The sequence below is a fragment of the Hippoglossus hippoglossus genome, chromosome 7, assembly GCF_009819705.1.
Source record: "Hippoglossus hippoglossus isolate fHipHip1 chromosome 7, fHipHip1.pri, whole genome shotgun sequence".
Taxonomy (NCBI): domain Eukaryota; kingdom Metazoa; phylum Chordata; class Actinopteri; order Pleuronectiformes; family Pleuronectidae; genus Hippoglossus; species Hippoglossus hippoglossus.
In genome coordinates, this window is record NC_047157.1 from 16,323,220 (window position 1) to 16,344,635 (window position 21,416).

At 41.3% G+C, this 21,416-nt stretch overlaps 1 protein-coding gene and 1 long non-coding RNA gene across 3 annotated transcripts; one reads left to right on the forward strand and one right to left on the reverse strand.

Moving 5' to 3' along the window:
- The first annotated feature begins 267 nt into the window (after window positions 1-267).
- LOC117764033 (rho-related GTP-binding protein RhoA-D) lies at window positions 268-19,543 on the forward strand. 2 transcript variants are annotated; one of them, XM_034589445.1, is made up of 5 exons: window positions 268-418; window positions 13,312-13,469; window positions 16,324-16,444; window positions 17,512-17,642; window positions 17,746-19,543. In XM_034589445.1, exons 2-5 carry the CDS (start codon window positions 13,314-13,316, stop codon window positions 17,917-17,919), a joined length of 582 nt encoding a protein of 193 aa, XP_034445336.1. In that variant the 5' UTR covers window positions 268-418; window positions 13,312-13,313; the 3' UTR covers window positions 17,920-19,543. The 2 variants fall into 2 exon arrangements, with proteins under 2 accessions (XP_034445336.1, XP_034445337.1); XM_034589446.1 differs by having other exon boundaries at window positions 345-421; window positions 13,314-13,469.
- LOC117764040 lies at window positions 18,104-20,425 on the reverse strand. The gene is made up of 2 exons (XR_004614327.1): window positions 19,315-20,425; window positions 18,104-19,283 (listed from the first exon to the last, which is right to left on the reverse strand). It is a non-coding gene; the product is annotated as an uncharacterized LOC117764040 (long non-coding RNA).
- Between the last annotated feature and the right edge of the window lie 991 nt (window positions 20,426-21,416).

The window sequence follows — 21,416 nt, forward strand, 5'->3', positions numbered from 1 at the left end:
GGAGCCAATGATAATGATCGCAGTATCATTTCATCAACAGAAATATAACAAAATGTTCTACCTCAGATTTATGAAACCTTCTGATGTTGAACAAGTGTTTAACTTCAGGTTTAAAAACCCACAACCTTCCCTCTGTAGCCAAAATCAGTCTTTCAGCTTAAAATAAATAATAATGTGACATTTATTATGATCATCGGCGTCAACTGATATGAAAATGTTTTGTCTCGCCCGTCAATCAGAGGCAGGGACTCAGGGGCATCGGGGGGGAATGTTAGAGTTCCCGAGGCCCCGTGAACGCAGCAGTCTGGGAGGGTCCCGGAGCTGTGAGCGTCGGTTGCTTCTCACTCTGAATCTCAGCCGCTTCACGGGAGCAGGAAACACGGAGCCGCTCCGCATCTGAACGCTCGGTCCCGTAAAAACGGTAAGAGATCAGTTTCCTCATTTTTTACACTTCCGTCCAACTCCAGTCCGACCCGAGCCCGTGACGCGAGTTTCAGGTTTTAAAGTATTAAGTATTTAAGTATTTACAGCGGACACGTCAACGAGCCCAGAGACCAGCGGCGGTGTGGCGAGTTCAAACCTGTTACTTGTTCGAGAAGTTAGAAGTTTGTTTTTTTACCGAGGTTTGTTGGTGAGAAACCTGAAGGAAAAAAGAGCCTCACACCCCGGATTGCTCTTTACAACTCTTACCCTGACACACACACGTAGACACACACACACCCTGTCTCTCCCTATCAACTAGATTAGGTCATTTAATTAGGACTTCAGTTGTGCTCAGGCCGTAGAAAATAGTTTCTCCTTTTCTCTGGAAACCTGTTTGTCCAGTGAACAGGAGTCAGTACTCGATGTTTTCCATCTGGACATAAAGGATTAGAAAGCCCCCCCCCCCCCTAAAAATAATAAATCAAAACAACTTCTGTGCCGAGTAGTGGAAGTAGAAGTAGTTCCTTTTCTTGTAGTCGCTGCTGTCAGGAAGTGTGTGTGTCCTCCATGTTCTGGACTGAATCAGCCTTTAAAACATTGTTTGCGTGACCGGAGGAAATTCCTCTGAGTGAGCCACCACACCCTTGTTGTGCTGGGCCCCGGCCGCTCGAGCTCCGACCCTCGTTTCTCTCTCAGCGAAGAATGCGACGCGAACCAAAGTGAAACCTGCGCAACTTTGTCCTGCATCGACTCCCGATCTGTGTTTCTGTGCCCACACGACGTCGCAGGGCAGACACACACACAACACGCAGAATAACGCATAAAAGATTGTCCTACATCCTCTTGATTTTTCTGTGTGTGTGTGTGCATTCTTGCAGGAAAAGTTGTCTTAATATGTGTTGAGTGAAGACACAATAACAGTAGCAACCTGACAAAACTTCTGCATACAGTATATCGAAATATTGCATTGTGCAAACACAGTGAGGCGGTAAACACATTTTAATCTTCTACCTCAGATTTGAAAAATGTTTTGCTGTTGAAGTTCAATCTTAAAATCAAAAACCTTCGCTCAGGAGCACAAATCTATAGTCTCTTTAATCTTGAAATAAATAGTTATGTGACGTTTATTCTGATGATTATGGATATCAACTTCTTATCTTGATAACAAGCAGCACAGTGAGGCAGCAAGAGGGTTCCCTGGTTCGAATCACGGTTTGGCTCCCTCCGTGTTTGCGTGGGTTTTTTACGGGTACTCCGACTTTCTCCCACAGTTCACAGACAAGCAGAATGGAGCTAAATTAACCAGAGACTTTAAAGAAATGTGAGAGTGATTGGTCGGTTCTCTTTATACATTGGCCCTGTGACGTACTGGTGACCTGTCCAGGGTGAACCCTGCCTCTCGCCTCATATCGGTCCAGCCCATCGTGACTCATTATAGAAAACGGGTGGATGCATTTTGACAGCAATGCTCAGTGGCACAACCAGGAGAAACTACAAGTCTCAGCTGTTTGCCGGTAGTGGACAGAAGTGAAAGTGATACCTGGTGTGGCACACGTATGAATCGGCGGCAGTGCAGTGGAAAGTAATGCTGTGTAAATTCCCAAAATGTCAGAATGAAAGTATCTGTGTATCTCTGTTTTTATACAAGTGACTATTAGTTTAGTTTTTTCTACCATCAACCTGTCAGGGACTACAGATCTGGCACATTTACATGTTGGACTACTGGACTTTATATAAAGATAAACTGCACAGCGTGGGTTGGAAATATTGATATTTGGAAAAGAGAACAAATGAAAAATAGCCCACACAGAGGAATCCCTCCTAAAACATAATTGGCAGAGTAGAATATCTCTCATCAAAAGATAGTTGTTGTTGAATCAATAGCTTTACTTACATCATGGTTTAGTGAGAGGAAGATACCAAACGACTACACATGTATAAGATGTGTCAAAGCTTCTATTTTACACAGAGAAGGCTGCTATACTTAGAGTAGTCTCTCGTTGAGGCCGTCATCTACTAAACTGATGACATGTGGCAGGAGAGGGGTGAGGACCTGTTAAACAATTTCCTGGTGACACACTGAACGTGGCATTTAAAGGACAGGTTCACATTTCAACAGACTACGCACTTGGATCTGTACATTGTAAAAGTGATCCACTGCTGCACAAAGAATGGAGACAAAAAACAGTTCTTGCTCTTTGTAAAAATACATTTTTGAATTCAGCTGATACCTGAGTCTTAGTGTTGGTCTTTTTATTTATGATGAAATTCTCTCATTATGATTGGACAGTGTCTGCTGAGCTCCAGTTGAGGGATTGTAACACAAAGTGGAAGCAAGGTGGCTAAAGAGTATAAGCAGTTTAAAGTCTAAGGGGTCTCATTGCTTCCATGATCTAGTCATTCGAGTTGTCGGTAAAACCTTAAATGGAAATATGAAAAGCAGGATGTGTCAGTATTGATGTTATGGCAGCGTATCTTCCATCTCTTGCGTATTAGCTCTTTTACTTTCTTCTGGCTGTATTGAGGTCACCTCGGAGGGCAGCTGAATAGCTCAGCACAAAAGCCTTCATGGAAAGCTATTACAGATCAGAAGCTCCGTATATGCCATGATCGCCAGAGGCCACTTCACCCTGATGTTGTGCCTCATGTCGTCCCTCTTGACATGCTCCCCACCACTCGCCTACTACGAGTGTTTTACTTTTTGCCGGTTCTTGCCTAAGGAAGTCCTCGTGTACAAACCAACATGCATGGACAGAAGAGGCATTGTTTGGGAGGTTTTTCCATCCTCTGCTCTGAGTCATGTTCGCAGCTGCTGGTTCGTGCATTGTTAAGCTAGAGGTGTTCAAACACAATGCTCAACGGTATCCTGTCTCAGTTTAGTCTTTCCATCAGCGGTTATTTCCAAGGAGGGCCTGCGTCGCACTGAAAACTAATGACTGCACTTTCTTTAACACGGAGCAAAGGAAAATGCTGAGTTTAGCCTCGTTACTGTTTTCTAGTCATCTGAGGGAGGCTGACAAACACGTCTGCGTGGAGAACAGGCTGTGGGGTGTATCATTCACAGGCAGCACGTGAACTAGAACATCCTCAGAGGAATAAAACAAATCTGTGGGAGAATTTTCTGTGTGAATGTCAGTGCTTGCTGTTACAGGAAGTCCCTTAAAGGACAAGGATCTGATTCTTTTCTTTACCACACATGACGGTAAACTGAATATCTTTGGATTCTATGACTGTTTGACAGACAATGATAAATAGACTGTAGCTATAAAGAGGTTTTCTATTCCTATCACACATTTTGTTCCATGACACGCCCTACTTTCACTGCCTGTACAGCCATCAGGGGCCATGTGTGGTTCAGTATCTTGCTCAAGGACACTTCAGCAATCAGACTAGAGGAGCTAGGGATCAAACCATTGGCGTTGTGGGTAGTGGACGACCCACTTTACCTCCCGAGACAAAACATTACATTTTTAAGAAGTCACCATCGTCTGTTTTTAGCTAATTGATGTTGTTTTTATTGGCAAATCGATTTGATTTATTAGCATTTGGCAGATTAATTAATAATGACTAAGTCCCAGATATATATTAAAGAATAACAGGAAATACTGTCATTTGAGAGGCCGGAATTGGAGATCATGATTCAATAATTATCAAAAAAGTTATCATCACACTAGTTGATTGCGTCTTATTTTTATCTCTGAAGTTAAGGTTAAAATAATTAAGAATTAAATGAAAAAAGCGATTTTGAAAAGATTTAGATTCAATACTAAACAGGATTTCGATTAAAATGCTGTCGATCCTCATCCCCAAGCATCAGAACGCTTGACATCTTGTAGCTGTGAGGCACAGATGGACTGGAGGACGAGAGGAATAGTGTTGGTGTTCAGGTCCGTAACTCCATCCATCTCGTGTGTCAGCCTTGGATTTCATTTGTGCTGTGCATGTGAGTTGGCGAAGAGGAATGCAGCAGCACCCTAAGGATACGCAGCATTAGCTCCCTGATGGTGACATCACACTGCAACACAGGGGGAGAGAGAGAGAGAGAGAGAGAAAGAGAGAGAGGGAGGGAGGGAGCGAAGGGATGAGAGGAGGATGGTGTGAGAAGAACAGACTGAAGGAGGATGGGTTAGAGAGAGAGAGTAACAAACGGTACGATCACATCAGCTGCTTCACCACCTTCAGCTGAGGGTGTGTGTGTGTGCATATGCAAACTTTATAATTTTGTAACAGCAGACTGGGCTAAAGCTGTAATATATATTCATCATTTCTAACCATATCCTGATTAGCTCAGTTCCCAAGTCACCCCATGACTAATTGGTCCATTCATTTATTTCATACTCATTGAATATTTATCAAAGAGGACAGTTGAGTTTTTAAAAGTTTCTCCATATTGTTGCTTGTGCTCTAGTTGTGACCACCACACCTCTCTTTCTTTTCTCTCCTTCCCTCCGTCTGTCAGACCTCTCTATTCGCACTGCAGACGGAGGCTCGGAGGCGGATGAAGGGATAATTCTGTGTGATATTTCTCTCTTTCGTCCTCTCTCCCTCGCTCTGAGCCGAGCTGTGAGCACTGTGATAAATTGGGCTGGGGGAGTCTCAATGGCTCTGTCCTATTTTGGGCTCCAGCTAGGTTCTCTGACTTTAGCTGCCTCCCTGGCCTGGATCCTGAGCAGCCACTTCTGCTCTCAAGTTTGTTTCAACCTTTGCAAGTTTGATCTTGGCTTCAACTTCTCTGCAGAATTTCTCCATTCACTCCAAAAAGGTTTTGTTTGTAAGGAGAAGAAGCTGTTTCTCCGTTTCCGGTGTTTGATACAGTAAGTTTATTGTAGAGTTAAACCCTTATTGTCAGCAAAACACGATTCGCAGAATCAAAGGCCCCATTCAGACCTGGTATTGCTATTTGTATAAGTATTTGTACACACAAAAAGAAGAAGAAATCTAAGACTGTAATGGATTATATTCCTGTCATTCCTCGACCTTAAACATGGCGTATTATGTGAACCATGTATTTTGGAGAACGCCACGTGAAGCTCCTTTTCTTACTTTTCTTTCACACATCTCCCATTGTCTCTTTTCCCTCCTCATCTGTCGGACGCTGCCCACTGACTCAAGTCGGAATGCTAATTCACAGATTCGATTGGCTGAATGGAGTCACATTAGATGATTTACAACCCATTCTATTGGTCTGTGATTGGTCCGAGTTTCCTGGGCCACTAAACCAGTGCCCTAAAGGCTAGAAAATCTGCACTGGTTAAAATAGAAACGCTCTGTCAAAATCTGACAATTCTCAATTATCAGCTATAGGTCAGGATCGGACGGCGTCTGTGTCCGGATCCGGAGATCGGTCCACCTTTAAGTGACCTCTGGCTATATATGCTCTATTTGCCTTATACACGTTGATGTCTTTGAAGAGTCTCTTTGCTGGTTGTATTGACACATTATGAATCATTGCAGCTTGTTATGTACATGTGCCTGCTAGTTCTGTTCATTTCTGTAATGTATCACTGTGTCGACATAACATTCTTTCTCAGCACTGTAACTCAAATCATTTTCTGATGCCCCTCCAAAGATATATCTATTTTCAAACCAGTTGAATAATGGCTCAATCTCATCTCTGGTTGTGGGCAGCCCTGGTTGATTATACATTTATTCTTTAAACTCTCTATACTGTATAGATCCATAGTGCACACTTAGCCTTAAGTAGGCGTACATTAAAATTTAATAAAGCAGTGTGTGTTACAAGTTAAGTACAGCCTGCGCCTCCTTAAATGGTTTCTTTAAAAGAGGAACTTCACTGACTTTTACACGCCAGCGTCTCTTCCCAGGTTTTACTGCAGCATGTGTGGAGAACGTTTTCTAAGATCTTCTGTGTCTCCAGTGGGATCTGTGTTAAATAAATTTCCTCAAGCCCTATGCTGAGGCAGCGTCAGTCAGAGAGGAAGACTACACATTTGAAAATGAGAGAAAACACTGTAGCCTTCTCCTTATCTCTGCTTGAGAGCAGCTATTCAAGACTGCATTATCTGCTATGAGCATAAAAACACTGCACCTGACAGTCTGACTGAACTGTTCGAAGGAGAGTTGTGTTGTGGGTAACATAGGCACAAGGAAGAAAAGTGTGTGGCAGGGATTCAGGAGCAGAAGGCTAAATCAGAATGTTTTGTAGGGCTTCAACTAACAATTACTCACATTAATTGTCAATCTGCCTTTTTTCTAGATAAATCAAAGAACGTTCCAAAGGCACAAGTCGTCATGTTTTGACTGACAAACCTTTATGTTTTGTCTAAAACCTTTTCAGTTCAATACAGAAAAGTAAAATTCAGCAAATCTCAGAAACTCTTTACAAGTCATTTTCTCTTGTTTGAGCTGTGCTGTTTTGAATATTTTTGTGGCAGGAAGGGTTGGCCAGGATTTGGACGGTGGGGGGAGGGATGTTGTGTGTTTAGAGGAAAGGGGTGAGGGGGTTTGAAAGTGGGTGAGACATTCCTCACTGCTTATGTCAGACAGGGTTGTGTGTGAGCATTCAGTGACCCGTTGTTAATCACCATGTGGAATGCATTTTGCTGCTTCGAACAATAAGTGTGTCAATACGAATACTCTGCTGACACTCGGTTAATATTTGTGATCACACGTCACCAGTTAATGAGTGGTTAGTTTATGTTTAACAGGGGGTGTCCCAGCTGAGATGCTTGGGTGGTTTGTCTAGGTGAAATGCATTTATCGTCATGTGTTCAGATGTACGGTCGGTGGTGTTGAAAGATGTGTGTGTGTCATTCTCTCCTCCCCACTCACTGTCTCAGGGGTTTTTACGTAGAGGACTATGTAGTGAGCTCATCTGCAAAATGAAAAAATATGTTTCGACACTATATGAGTTGTCGTGGCAATTTCTACAATCCCACTCTTACAACGAGGAACGAGACACAATTCTCTTACAGTATTGTCACACTTTAATGCTCAGAGCATGGTGCATACGACAAAGGTTAGTTTGTAATATGCACACCAATGGGAAACAGTTCTTTGTCTTTATACATTTGGCTCATCCCTCCCACTCTGGTTGGGTTTGTTACAAAGTCAAAGGTCAGGATCTTCTGATGACATCAAGGCAACGATGCCTTAGTTAAAGCAATCAGGCCAAGATTCATTCAATTGTACAGGATACAGCATGATCAAGGTTACATTGTATGAGATTCAATTATGATCAATCAAAGGGGAAATGAACATGAACATATTGTGGTCAAAATGTTACATTTCCCTTACAGAGTCATCATGTCTGCTGTTGATTACATCATTGCTGTCACATAAATGTACCTACACCAATGTCAATAATATGCATTTTTCTTGATAAATACATATTATACTGAGCACATTTTCACAAATAATTACATATAAGATACTTTGTCTGCTACAATGTACAATTCTTAAAAATCAAGGCTTTTCTGTTTGCTGGTAACTTTTATTCACCCACTCCATCTTATTCTAGTTTAGATCATTATTCTTTTCTCTTAGCTGTAATATAGATCTTCAGTTGTACCATTGGTATCAAAACGCCTTTTAACTTTTTAATAAAAATTAAATGTGAAATGAAAATTTACACTTTTCCTGCTCCTCTGGCGCTCTCCCCTCTAGTCTGTCTGCCGACTTGTGTCGAGTTTATTGCATGATGGTATAGTGAGCATCGGCTGTACACTGCTTTTCATGATGCATTGTGGGATTCCACTTTAAAGGGCATATTAATTTGCACTAAACATTCTGAAACTACAAAGCTACAAAACTGAGACTCACTTTAAGATTTTCTGATGGACGACCCCTGTGTGACCCCTGTGTTGGCTCCTGTTCCTCATTGCCAGACTGGTTTCATTCAGAATAATGAGGGAACTGAAGTTGAACTATCTCAACATCACTCTCGTTGGTGTTGACTTACGTTTAAGACAAGTGATGAGTGTTATGTTTTTAATGAAATGTGACAGTTAGGTCAGTTTGTGATTTTCTTTTTTATTTGGGAATGTCAAAGTGCTTATTTATATAATCACATTTTAATTAGTGAATCTTGTAGATTTACTGTTTGGTTATCTGTTGTTTTTTATCATTTGAACTCGATTGCATTCAGAATTTTGATTGGTCTGATATCAAAGTAATAACATCACTTTGAGCTCCTGTCAAATTAGATCATTCTGGTCGTGGTACTGAGGTAAAAACACAGATGTACTATATGATTTTGTTTTAATGGGACTGGTGCAGGCCTGCATGACGTTAATTAATAGTTTTAGGGTTTGTACATATTTGTAAAATATATAGATCCCTATGTGCAGGGTTGGTGTAGATACCTTGAGTTTGCTGATCCATGTGATTAGAATCTACTTGATACAATAGGAAGGGAAAGAAGTCTCAGTCTTTATCTTATCACCTGGAGGTCAGAGTTGTTCTGTGCTATTGTTGCCCCCCACCTCGTCTAACGAACCACACTGGCTAATGTGTTACTACTGACGGTGTGACTCAAACCCTGTCAGGGAGAAATGAGGGAGAAGTGAGCATCTGGCCTGCTTGTGCCAGGAATGAGAACTTTGTACTTTGCCACACACGGACAAACATTACGCAAGAAGGATCGTTCGTACTGAGACACGTGTGACCGTGCAATGTGCTGCACACTTATACGACCTTTCGCTTTGAGGTCAAAGTGTGTGTGTGCGCATGGGACATTGTGGAGACATTCATTCTTAATATTCTGAGTGGTACAATTTTAACTCTACTCACAGTTGGTAATCTTCATTTTACTTATTTATGAGTGTATTTTAACAGGTTTTTTTTGCTCTTCAAATTATTTCTCCCAAACGACGACAGAAGCCTACTTACCACAACATAAAATCCAGGGCACACTTAATTATTGATTTGCAACACAAAGAAGAGTGTCACAATACCACAGCAAATAGCAGAGCAATGAATGCAGGCACTGGAAGATCATAATTATTTCATTTGTTTGTCTATGATATCTCACAATTTCAACATTATTTTTTGCAACTGCAACAAGGACTCAGCCATTAGCTGCTCTCAGACATACACTGAACTCCGCAGATCCTCTGTATTTTCTCCGGAGGAGGTGCATGTGAGCACACAAACGTCCAAGTTAGAGGCTCAGGATTATCTCCGGACTTTCTCCGCCTGGCCTCCTGGTATAAAGTCCGTAGACATTCAGGGGAATCCGATGTGTGAACACAGCAGGGGATCCCCCGCTGGAGTCACTGTGAGCAAGTGATGATGCTTCTAACAGACGCAAGAATGTAAAGAAAAACTAAAAGAAAACAAATATCTCCCAGTGAAAAAGCTTTGTCATACACGTAGAAGACTCCGATGAAGATTTCTAAAGAGTTTGTGGTGATAAGAGGCAACAACGGCATCTGTGTGTTGTCAAGAAAATTGCGTGAATACTGCCATGCAATTAATACGTCACTTCCTGCCTCTGCCTGGTGCACTCGGCTGCTCCACATCTCGCCTGAATAATGCAGTGGATTGTTGCTGTTGTGAACGCGTCTGTGCTGAGAACCTCCCGCTTTGTTGTGCATGTGTGAAAAACAGACAGCAGGTCATGTCTGAAAACAGCTTTAGTCGTATACGCTTCACCAGTATGAGTCTCCAGTACATGTTTAATTAGCTTTTTAATGAGATTATTGTAGTATTTTGAATATAACATTTTAACATTAACTTAGTCAAAGTTACTTGAAGGCCAAGAGTCAGAGGTTGTATTGACTTAAAATATTCACATAAGATAGTTTAGCCTCAGTATAACCTTTGTCTGCTCTCATGAATCCTCACACACACTGTATCTGTCCCTCAGCTGATGTGTTTGTTAGTTGTCTGACTTGAGGAAAAAGAAGAGCAGGGGCTTGTTGTGTTCCTCCTTGGGTTGATGAAATGTATTTGAACTGACCTGAAGGTAGAAACCCAGAGGAAGAATAACAACATGGGTGAATTCCAGTTGTCTTTCCTGTTATGTACTTTTTCTTCTCCCTCAGCTGCTTGCCAAGTAGCAAACGTCTCACATATACACTGCCTGGTACTTTTTACTTACACCTAAATGGTGAGTCTGGAGACACCATGGAGACAAACATGCTTCTTTGGATGTACTGTGAATTGTTTAAAACCAAAATCAATGATCTGATATATCTACTTCACATGCAACCCTGTTGTGTCAAAATAGGTTTTAAACTCTTGTCACCTTTCATGAGTTCAACTCTATACATGTTTTCCTGTAGATACTGTTTGAACATGTGTTATCTCCATATTTGAATGATTGTTGGGCCTTGTTCCTCTGTCTAATGGACATCTCTTCACTCTGCCTGTGAGTGAGGCTCAACAGCAACTTGTAGCAAATGGCTATATTCCCACAAAACCCGGTCATAATAAGGCTATTGACTAATGATCCGAGCTGTGTAATGTGAAGATGTTTATTGTGTGACAATAGAAAAACGTATCTTGTCTCATAAATGAAGGGCTGTGGCTGCTTCTTTTACATGGACATGGTTTGGTCATGAAAAGTCTCAGACCTAAAAGCCATACTTTGAAAATGAATGTATAAATGAGGCAGGTTAGATTTGTTATTACATTATAAATGTACTAGAAATGATGATGTTTTAGTTTGAATGAATATTATAAAACCTTATTTTATCTGACTATTGCATCAGTGTTGAAGTGAAGAGTGTCATGCCACATTTAATGCAACAGAACATCACAAGCTGCCTTATTTGTGAAGAGTCCTTGGTCTTGTCCTTGTACTGACACACACACAGGCACATTAATGCAAAGGAAAAGGGCCATTATTCCCACTATGCACCATGTGCTGCCACTGTCACAGCGGGCATCAAGCTGTGAGAGCAATAACCTGCATTATTTCATCATGGTACAAAATCTGCAGGACTACTCCCATTTTCTGGAGCTTTTTGGGGCTGTGTGTGTGTGTGTGTGTGTGTGTGTGTGTGTGTGTGTGTGTGTGTGTGTGTGTGTGTGTGTGTGTGTGTGTGTGTGTGTGTGTGTGTGTGTGTGTGTGTGTGTGTGTGTGTGTGTGTGTGTGTGTGTGTGTGTGTGTGTGTGTGTTCCCTCTGGCACTGACAGTATGATGTATGGAGTAACAGCAGCCTGCTATCACAGAGAACAGGTGGCTCTCAGAGACAAACTCACAACACACTGGCCTGATTTAATGTGTGGGAGAAAAAGCAAACTGAACAGTCGTCTTTTCATGGTTGTGTTGAAAACGGTAGCTGTTGCGGTGAGTGAAGGTAAATCACCGGCAGCCGCACAAGCTGAGAGAATCAAATGAAGGCTCATAGATCCACATTTCATTCTTTAACGCACAGAGACACCTGGGTCTTAGGAGTTATCACTGTTGTCTCTTTTAACAAAGCTGGACAAAGTACTGTGTAATTCATCCTTCAGACTCTCCCTAAATACAGCAAGTTTGGTCACAGTAGACAAATCACCAGGAGCCTGAATGAATTTATTCAGTTTCTGTGATGATTTTATTGGACGAAACAAATGTTTACACACACAAATACTCAAAAATGACTGTTGGGGATATCAGTCACTTATAGACTTGTTGACCTTTACTTATTACTCTAAGTATACAATCATACTTTCTCACATTTGTTGATTTTTATTTAGGCCCCTTTTTGATCATTACTCAACAGGAAAAGCAATTTCCCTTAATGTCTCTTCAAAACCATATTAACTGGCTTATTGGCCACTTTTGGGCAGGAGAAAAAAAAGCTGTGAAAACACTGACTTTAAAAAAAAAGTTAAAATGGGGTAAGCTTATTTTCTTACTGCCTAATTATACACATCCAACCAACACAGAACATTACCCTTCATTTTGATTAGCTCCTGTCCTGTTGGTGATTACACATCTAATATTCCCCCTGTACTTGTTTTTGTCTCCACCACCTGCTGAGGAGAATCAGATTCTGATGTTGCTGAGCTGTACTGTTCAGTTGGGGTTTCAGAGCGTTTTCCTGAAAGCACCTACCCTTCTGAAAATGATGTCATGTAGGCAGCGAGTGGGAACCAAAACCAACAGTTCAATCATGGGCCCAGAAAGCAAAGCAGAGAGCGGAGAGATGCTATGAGGCTGTGAGGAGCTGCAGAGTCATGTGGTCATTGTTTTTCTTTGATGATTCCTTTATAGGTAGAAATGGTCATAAATAGCCAGTCTTAATACAAAGATATAGATTTAAGCCACTTTAAATAATAATTATAAATTTCTGCATATGTGGATGTGATTGAAGATGTTTAGATCTTTGGGGATAAAAGGCCTGTGTTGGTCCAGGTAGTCTGAGATCTGTGGAGGCTGATGGCAGGCGGCCAGGACATTGTCTCATCACCTACTGCCTTCTCTCCATTATTGTCTGCTTGTGGGAGATCGCTATCGATCCGTGTGCAGGGCCACACTTCTCTGGCAAGCTGCCTTTCACTCATATATATATTTATTTATTTATATTACAGGAATACAAGCAAAGAGAAAGGGAGACAAATGTGTGTATTACAGAGGTGTCAGACAAACCCAGTCAGAGCAGTAAATCACATGGCCACATGGGTGAAGAAGCGACACGTTAAGGATTGTTTTTGATGTGATTGTGTGACCGAGGCCACGCGTGTGCAGCAGCGTGTTGAGCACTGAGCTCTCCTCCTGTTCCCTTCCCTCCCACTGTGTTTCCAGACCAGCTCGACTGTTTTTCACCTCTCACTCAGGATGTAGCCCAGGAAAGGGAAGAGGGTGCGGCTCAAAAACAGACTGTGACCATCTCTTTTTTTTTTTTCCCTTACCTCACTCCTCTGTTTGAAAAGACGATTTGTTCATCCTCATGCACCCAAACATATAAACTAATCAACGTGTTCTCTGTTTGTAGATGGCAGCCATCAGGAAGAAGTTGGTGATAGTTGGGGATGGTGCCTGCGGGAAAACCTGTCTGCTCATCGTCTTCAGCAAGGACCAGTTCCCAGAGGTGTACGTCCCCACTGTGTTTGAGAACTACATCGCTGACATTGAAGTGGATGGCAAGCAGGTACTTGATATTTCATTTATACTTATTTGTTTTGGTGAGATCTGAAGAATCTGTAATGGTGGTAGTTAACTGAATATGTTTACTGAAGCACAGAAACTTGCACTGTCCTTGAGTGTATTTATTTGAACTGATGCTCTTCTGTCTCTCATACATTTTTCTCTGCTCGATCTAATAAAAAAAGCTGTGTCTGATTGGTGCCTCTCACATTTCAGATGTCTTGAGATTTTAACAGATCCACCCACTAAATTTCTCAAGATGATTTAATTTAACTATTTGAGGCCCAAACAGTTCAAATCATCCAGTAATTCACAAAAAGCAAACATTAGAGAAAAGTTTGATTTGAAAATAACATAATTGGGTGTATCTTTTTTCTCCTTGTTTTCTCGCCCATTAATCCTCTCGCGGCCCAATATGTTTATTTTTTGACCCTTTGGAAGAAGTTAAAAGCAGAAAAGAAGATAAAGATGAAAAGAATATTGTCATATAATAAAATAACAGTCTCAGGAGATATTTAATTCCTTGTAACAGAGTATTTTTACATCATTGTATTTGTACTTAAGGATCTGTGCTCGTCTTCCTCTACTGATATGAAGAGTTACTCCTCAGAACAGAGGAACAGATTTATGTGACGCACCAAAACGGCTGCTGAAGTATTAAAATGTGACCCTGTTGGCTCTGTTGTTTGAGAACCACGTGCCGTCAAGACTGACGTGGACAAGTGTTCATTGTTAATAAATCCTTGGGTCAGCTCATTGTTAATAAAGCAGCAGAGCTCCAGCCAACAACAGGAAACGGATCCTGTGCTGTGTGGGGAACCCCCCTCCTCATACATCATGACTAATGTCCCATTTCCTGTTCCTGTTTCCTGAGCTGCATAATCTGGTATCAGCCAGCTGGGCTGCTGGGCTGTTTAATTTGACTGGATTCCAAACCTCTCAGCTGTGGTAACCAGTTTTCAACAGTGTCACTGGTCAACTCACAGCTGACCTTTACGTCATCTGTCTTAGATCATATTCAGTTGGAGTTATAGTAAGGGCTGTGCAATATGACCAAAAATGATATCAAGATAAAACCGTTCATATCACTTGATATTGATACTTATCACAATAAATGTCACATTAGTATTTCTTATGTTTATAGGCAGATAATGACAAACAATCTGAGGTGGATCAATTTTTTGTATCTACTCGTGTTCAAACAATTCAAAACATTATATTGATATATATTGAACATTATTTATATTTATATTGATCTAAATACTATTCTTTTTTTTGCCCAGCCCTTAGTTACAGAGACATGAGGACAGAGGACTGAGAAGTTCACACAGGAAGCTTAGTGATAAAAGTACAAATGCTGCTGACTCCTGAGAGACACCTAGTGGTTAAAGAACTGAAAAGCAGCACAAATGAAGTCATGGTGTTGCTCACCTTCCCACACAGAAGATGTGGTTCGGCTCACTGCCTCATATACAGTGGAAAATGTCCTCCCTGTGTTAGGCTGTAAGTCAGAAGGTGCCAGTCTCGCCAATGTAAGTAGCTCGTCAGCCAACATGCAGAACTTGGCCAGACATTAGAATAGTGAGACGTCAGAAAAGCCCAGATGAACTGCTAACATACTGGAGCTGCTCTCTGGGGGACGATTAAGACGGTTTATTTTCCCATTTCTCAGCAGCAGCAGGCGCAGTTTTCCAGCTGTGATGGTAATGCAGGGATGGTACTGGAGAATTAAATCAGCAGAACGCAGGAGGATAAGACAGGTCAAGATTACAGTTAAAGCCGAGACACCGCAGTCAATTTGTCGAGATATGTACATGTACAAAACCTGATACATGCATTAAAATGGCATTTCTAGGCCACTGTGCATCAGATGTCCCTACATGGTGCTTTGTGGTTTCATTGCAGCAACTTGCTGAGCTGCAGCAAATGTTTTTTCTTCTGTTGGGCATTGTTTAATGTGGAGCAGGTCATGCTCTGTGGGACTGCTAACAGTTTGATTAACAGCCCAACAGAAGCTGTGGGAGCCATGTTTACCTCCAGGGAGTTACGTTTAAAGCTTGATGGGGAAAACAACAGTTTTAAATCCTCTCTTTCTTTTGTCTTTCCAGTTAATCTGCCTCTTGGCAATGTCAATTATATTTATATAGCACATTTCATTTGAAGAAACTCAATGTGCTTCACACCGAGAGAGACAAAAAAATATAAATATATATACACAGATGTAAAGGTGTATCCTATATTTACCATATTCTGTTTTTGTTGCTGTCAAAGTGTCGGCACATCACCTTGTATTGATAATGGGACTGAAATTATTAGAGCTTGACTAATATGGATTTTTCGGGGCTGACACTGATATTAGAGAGTAAGAATAATTCTGTTATGGATCAATTGCATTTCTTTGTCATCAGGCTTTGATAACGACAGCTTAGGAATCATTGCCAAAAATGTTGCAGCTTGATATTTCACAGTCTGACACTTTGTTATAAATAACTATGAATGAAAAGAAAACAAGACAACCAAACAAAAGCTTTCTATGTTAAATATGAACATGAAGGGACATATTTATTGCAATGTTAACTTGTTGATTAATAACTTTAAAAAAATAATTAGTAATTACAAACTAGAAAAATTTCATGACACCATTTCCAACAGCCAAAGCCTTATTCTGCATCGTTTAGTCTGTAAAACAGAAGTTTTCATACTGGCACACACAAGTATATTGAAACCCATGTCTCTTAAACGCTCATACTGGCTGATTTTTACCTTGCAACTGATAAATCTGTTGTTTCCAGAGATGCTGCTCTGTCCAAGCCACCTCTTATATCAGGTGTCTGGTTGTTTCTCCTCCTCTCTCTCAGGTGGAGCTAGCGTTGTGGGATACAGCAGGTCAGGAAGACTACGACCGACTGAGGCCTCTCTCCTACCCGGACACAGACGTTATCCTCATGTGCTTCTCCATAGACAGCCCCGACAGTTTAGGTAAGGAGGGTTACATGTAGTGGCACATCACAGTAATACTGATAATAATATTTTTACTGGAATTAACAAGCAAAACTCAACAATACTTCATGAGATGTGAAAGCATTTGCTGATATCACAAAGCAGAACCTGGGATCATGAGTCATGTGTGTAAACTTGATTAATACCGATGTCATAAATACAGATCATCCAAAAAAATGTGCCCTGTAGTAGCAGCTTCATATATTAACTCGCAGTATAATATTTAGGAGAAGTGATCTGTGCAGGAAGTCACTCTCTTCAGGTTTTTTCCTTCTTCTAACTTCTGTTGTTTCAATACAGATTCCTGTTTTTCAGGGACTTCATGAAAGCACTGATCCAAACTGTGAAAAAACTGCTTATTCAAATGGTGTTTCTTCATGTGTGTGATTAAATTATTGGTTTTGTAATCAACCCAGCTGCCGCCAACCTCACAAACATTACAGGGACTTGAGTCTGTGCTTCATGTTCTGGTTTAGTAATTCAAGTCCGTAAATAAGGTAATTTCACACGTCATCGATGGCTGTTAACCCTGCTGCGGTGCTCTGAATAAATTATCTCCAATCAAGTAAAAAGAATATTTTCAAACCCGTCTGAAGCTGATTCTCAAACTGTACATCCATCAATACATCTTTAATAGAGACTCTAAAGTGAACATGCAGCTGTTTTCAAACAAGAGACGAATATATAACGCAGCTGCTCAGCAAGCTCAAGATTTTACTGGGATTTTTTGGAGGCTTGGATCAAAGTATTGTTTGCCCTCGAAAAACCGAATCAATCCGATGAATAAATGCCTCTGGTTTTCTCCCACAGTGTTTTGTTATGGGCAGGGCCACAGATCGTATTCCTACGTTATCACGACATAACATCTCTTTCCAGAGAAAACAGCTCTGGGTTTTTGGCTCGCAGGCCTCGCAGGGGTTGGTGACCTCTCGATGTTTATGTCTGTACAGTCACAAGGGAAATGATACAGCTCTCCTCAAACTGTGTCCTTGTAAGGAAGGAGTCGACTCCGCAGTGACTCGGGTTGTTTTTCATCTCTTCAATAGAGAACATTCCTGAGAAATGGACACCTGAAGTGAAACACTTTTGTCCCAACGTCCCGATCATCCTTGTGGGCAACAAGAAAGACCTGAGGAACGATGAACACACACGCCGGGAGCTGGCCAAGATGAAACAGGTGTGTGTGTGTGTGTGTGTGTTTCTGTTTATATTTGTCTCCCTTGCTAAATGTCTGCACACTGAGGTGAATTTAACCCACCGTCTTAACGTTGAACCTCCAGGAGCCGGTCAAATCTGAAGAGGGCAGAGACATGGCCAACCGCATCAGTGCCTTTGGCTACCTGGAGTGCTCCGCCAAGACCAAGGACGGCGTGCGGGAGGTGTTCGAGATGGCCACCAGAGCCGCGCTGCAGGTCCGCAAGCGCAAAAAGAGGGGCGGCTGCCAGCTACTGTGAAGAGGAGGAGTTCGTTGGCCAATCAGCACCTGAGGGAGCTCTCCCCGACACACACAGCAAAGTTAATGAAACCTTAAATCAATGGCTTCCGTGGACTCTACTTAACATCACAGTCACAGGCGAATATGAAAGACTGACACACCTGTTTAAAAGCAAATCAGCTTTTTCTTTTGTTCATTTCTTAAAACAACTTCCTCCGCTACTCACCCGCTCTCAGTTTCTGTTGTGTTTCCTCCACCAGCCTGTTTGTGAGAGGGAGCTGCCTCCTCCTGTATGTATGAATGTATGTTTGTATTTAAATGTGCATATACTTTACAAATACATCAGCCTCTGTGTAATGATTGTTTACAGAGAAGCGTCCTGCAGCTCACGTGTTCGCGACTCGTTCTCTCACGGCTGCAAGTAGCAGACAGTTTTAATTTTGCTTTAATAGTGCGGAACCCCCACTTCTCTTGACCCTGCATAAACCACTCTGTCACCTCATATACATCAGCTTCAGTCATGATTCTTCATCTTTGTGGTTCCACTATTCATTTTACACCCCGAAAGTCCTATTTCACCAAGTGCTGTGTCAGCAGATCTCTGATTTCCCAGCTCCGAACATGTAGGACTAAATTTCGAGCCTGTTCACAACGGCATTAATCACCAACTGAAATGTACATAAACTGAGGAAGCAGTGAATATATGTGTCGAGAGGTGTTGGACGGCACCTTGGTCTGTCTCTATCTTCCATGGCGACAGCTTAAACTGGCACTGGAGATAGTGGTGCATTGTCATGGACACAATACTCACAGTCACGCTCTCGCTTGCCCGGACAGACACGACACCCAAACAAGCTCTGCCTCGTGGTTTCAGATCAAGTACACAGTCATGATGCATCAGTGTGTTCTGGAGGGCTTGTACACTGTAAACACAATACAAATATGAATATTGACAGCTTATAAATCTTTTCTGTGCACAAACATTTTGTGGAACAATCCTTTATTTAACACTACAGAAATATTCCTCAATATGAGATTGAACAAACAAAGATTTACACATTTGTAGCAAGCAACATGTTCCCCTTGTTTTGCCCTTAAAGATCATTAAACCATTAAAAACACAGGGTGCATATTTGGGCTTTAAGTTGAAATTTTAAATCAAAGTTTGATATTTTACAAACAAAACCTTGATTTGAACAGGAAATTGCAACTGAATTGAGACGAAAGTCTGAGCACCAAGTTAGTCAGTGACCAAAAGTACATTTAAAAGTAAGCGACCGAATTATCTAAACCACACAGTTGGAATGAACCTGTATGACAGGTTGTTTTTTACTGTTCTCCTTATTCCACATCTCTTCCTGCCCAGAAAAGCCCCTGAACACACTGTACATACTGGGTGTATTGATCTCGCCACCATCATGAGCTACAGTTCCGATGCAGCTTTCTTTTATCCAGTTCTTTCAGATCCATAGTTGCAGGCTCAGGCTAATTCCTGGACAGTGCCTCTGTGTCTACTGTCAATCGCCACAGTTCAAGAGAGAATGTAGATTGAGATGCCACTTCACTAACACGAGTGGGATGTGTTGAATGTCTGGATGAGACAAACATGTTAATAAAGTATTTTTGAAATACTATGTAACCTTTACTGATTGACTTACAAATGCTTTTAAATTCATAACCGGATTCTGATGCCCAATATGTCCAATAGCAAACTGTGTTAAAGGGGTGTACAAGTGATGTTATGTTAGTCCAATTATTGAAAATTTATTTTTCAAGAACATCACAAAATATAACATTGTGATGTTTTCCTGTGTTCCTGGAAGGAAATGGACAGCATTCATATCCATTTCCAAGTGTCATTTTTACTGTTTAACGGAAAACCAACCCACTAGAATCAGTGAAGCCATTTGTTGCTTTGGTTTGAGTGAGTTATAGAAGAGAAGTCTAGACACTTAGTGAGCTTTTTAGCTTTTTTGATTCAGAAAACATCAAACAGTAAAAATATATCCAATAGATCCAACTGGACAGTCGTAAAGTGAAGAAAAGCGGCGATGACGGGGAAAAGTAAAAATGATTAAATAAGACATTTTAACATGGAAAGGTGCTTTGTGCCCTTTTAGAAGAATATGATCATTGTATAAATATTAAGAATCTTTTGTTGCACGAATTAAGTGAAGAATTATGCCGAACAAAGAACAAAATCAATCCCTGCAAGTAGCAGAGCTGGAAGTTTGGTCTCTCTTTCTGTTCACAGATCGTTACAGTCATCATTACACACAGTTGTGTGTGTCTTCACACGGTTGTAGAGTGAATTCTTTTGTTACCTTCAGTGCGTTTATGTCCCTAAATGTGTGGTCTCTTCCAACTTCTTCCAGAGCCTCACGGATTTCCTGCACCTATATGAGAAACAAAAAAAACAACAGCTTCAGTTTCACACGAAATTAAAGTTTTCTACCTTCTAAAACACTTTTTATCTTGTTTGTTGCAATCCTCTCCATTTCCTGATCATTCCCCATCAATGAATAAAGTCATTTTGAAGAAGAAAAACACCCCCTCAATGCACATGACCGGAGTCTTCAGCAGGGGGAGACAAACACTGCTGAAGCAGAGGTGATGGTCAGAAGTTGGCAGGCGACTTCGGCTTCTAGCAGTTGTCAGGCAGTGCACTTACATGTGTTTTGGGGGCATAGCTAAGACAAGATGGCCGATGGGAGGGGGTGAGATGTATCTGTTGCACCAGCTCCTTTCAGACATGCACAGAAGTCTGGATAACTCCGGATAATATCCAAATGAGCCCATGTGAGAACACAGCAGGAGATTCTCAGGAGGATTCACCGCGAGTGGCTGCGTTTCTGACATGTGACAGACGCAAAACTGGAAAACCAGGAAGAATACTAATGTCTCAGGATGAAAACAAGGAGCGTTACACACCATACACAATAAAGTGTAAAGTGCAAAACCTGCTTCCTGTAGGGGGCGATGATGATGCCGATGTCTATGGGCCGAGTCATGTTGTGAGTCTGCAGCAGCTTCTTCACAAAGTCCATCAGCACCACCACCTGTGCTGTGTTGATGAATGAAGGACTTCATGTGTGTCCTCACCCATGACCTCATGGAAGATCACTGGGAAGTCCTGAAACGTACGTGAGAAATATTCATTAAATATTTTGTTCTTAAAATGCTGCACATGTGTTGTATATGTGCTGCGATACTTGTGTGCTGATGGGAGGCGAAGTACATTTCAACATAAAATAAAAAGATAAATTCTAACCTGAGTGTTAAATCAGCTCAATGTTGGTCTGGTTTGTGGTTTTATTACAGCGTGCCAATATCTCGCCAATAACAACACACAAACAATACAAACTATGTTTGCTGCCAAAACATTTCTACTGGAAAACTAATTTTAAAGTGCAATGGAAGTAGCATTAAATGAAAATGCTGTTTTTAGATGTTAGACATTGATATATGTTAAATATGTTTTCCTTCAATGACAAAATTATAAAACTGCATCAAAAC

Coding starts and splice junctions, on each gene's coding strand:
- LOC117764033 (XM_034589445.1), top strand. CDS start 13,314: ATGGCAGCCATCAGGAAGAAGTTGGTGATAGTTGGGGATGGTGCCTGC. Junction 16,445..17,511: donor AGACAGCCCCGACAGTTTAG/GTAAGGAGGGTT, acceptor TCTCTTCAATAG/AGAACATTCCTGAGAAATGG. Junction 17,643..17,745: donor AGCTGGCCAAGATGAAACAG/GTGTGTGTGTGT, acceptor TTGAACCTCCAG/GAGCCGGTCAAATCTGAAGA.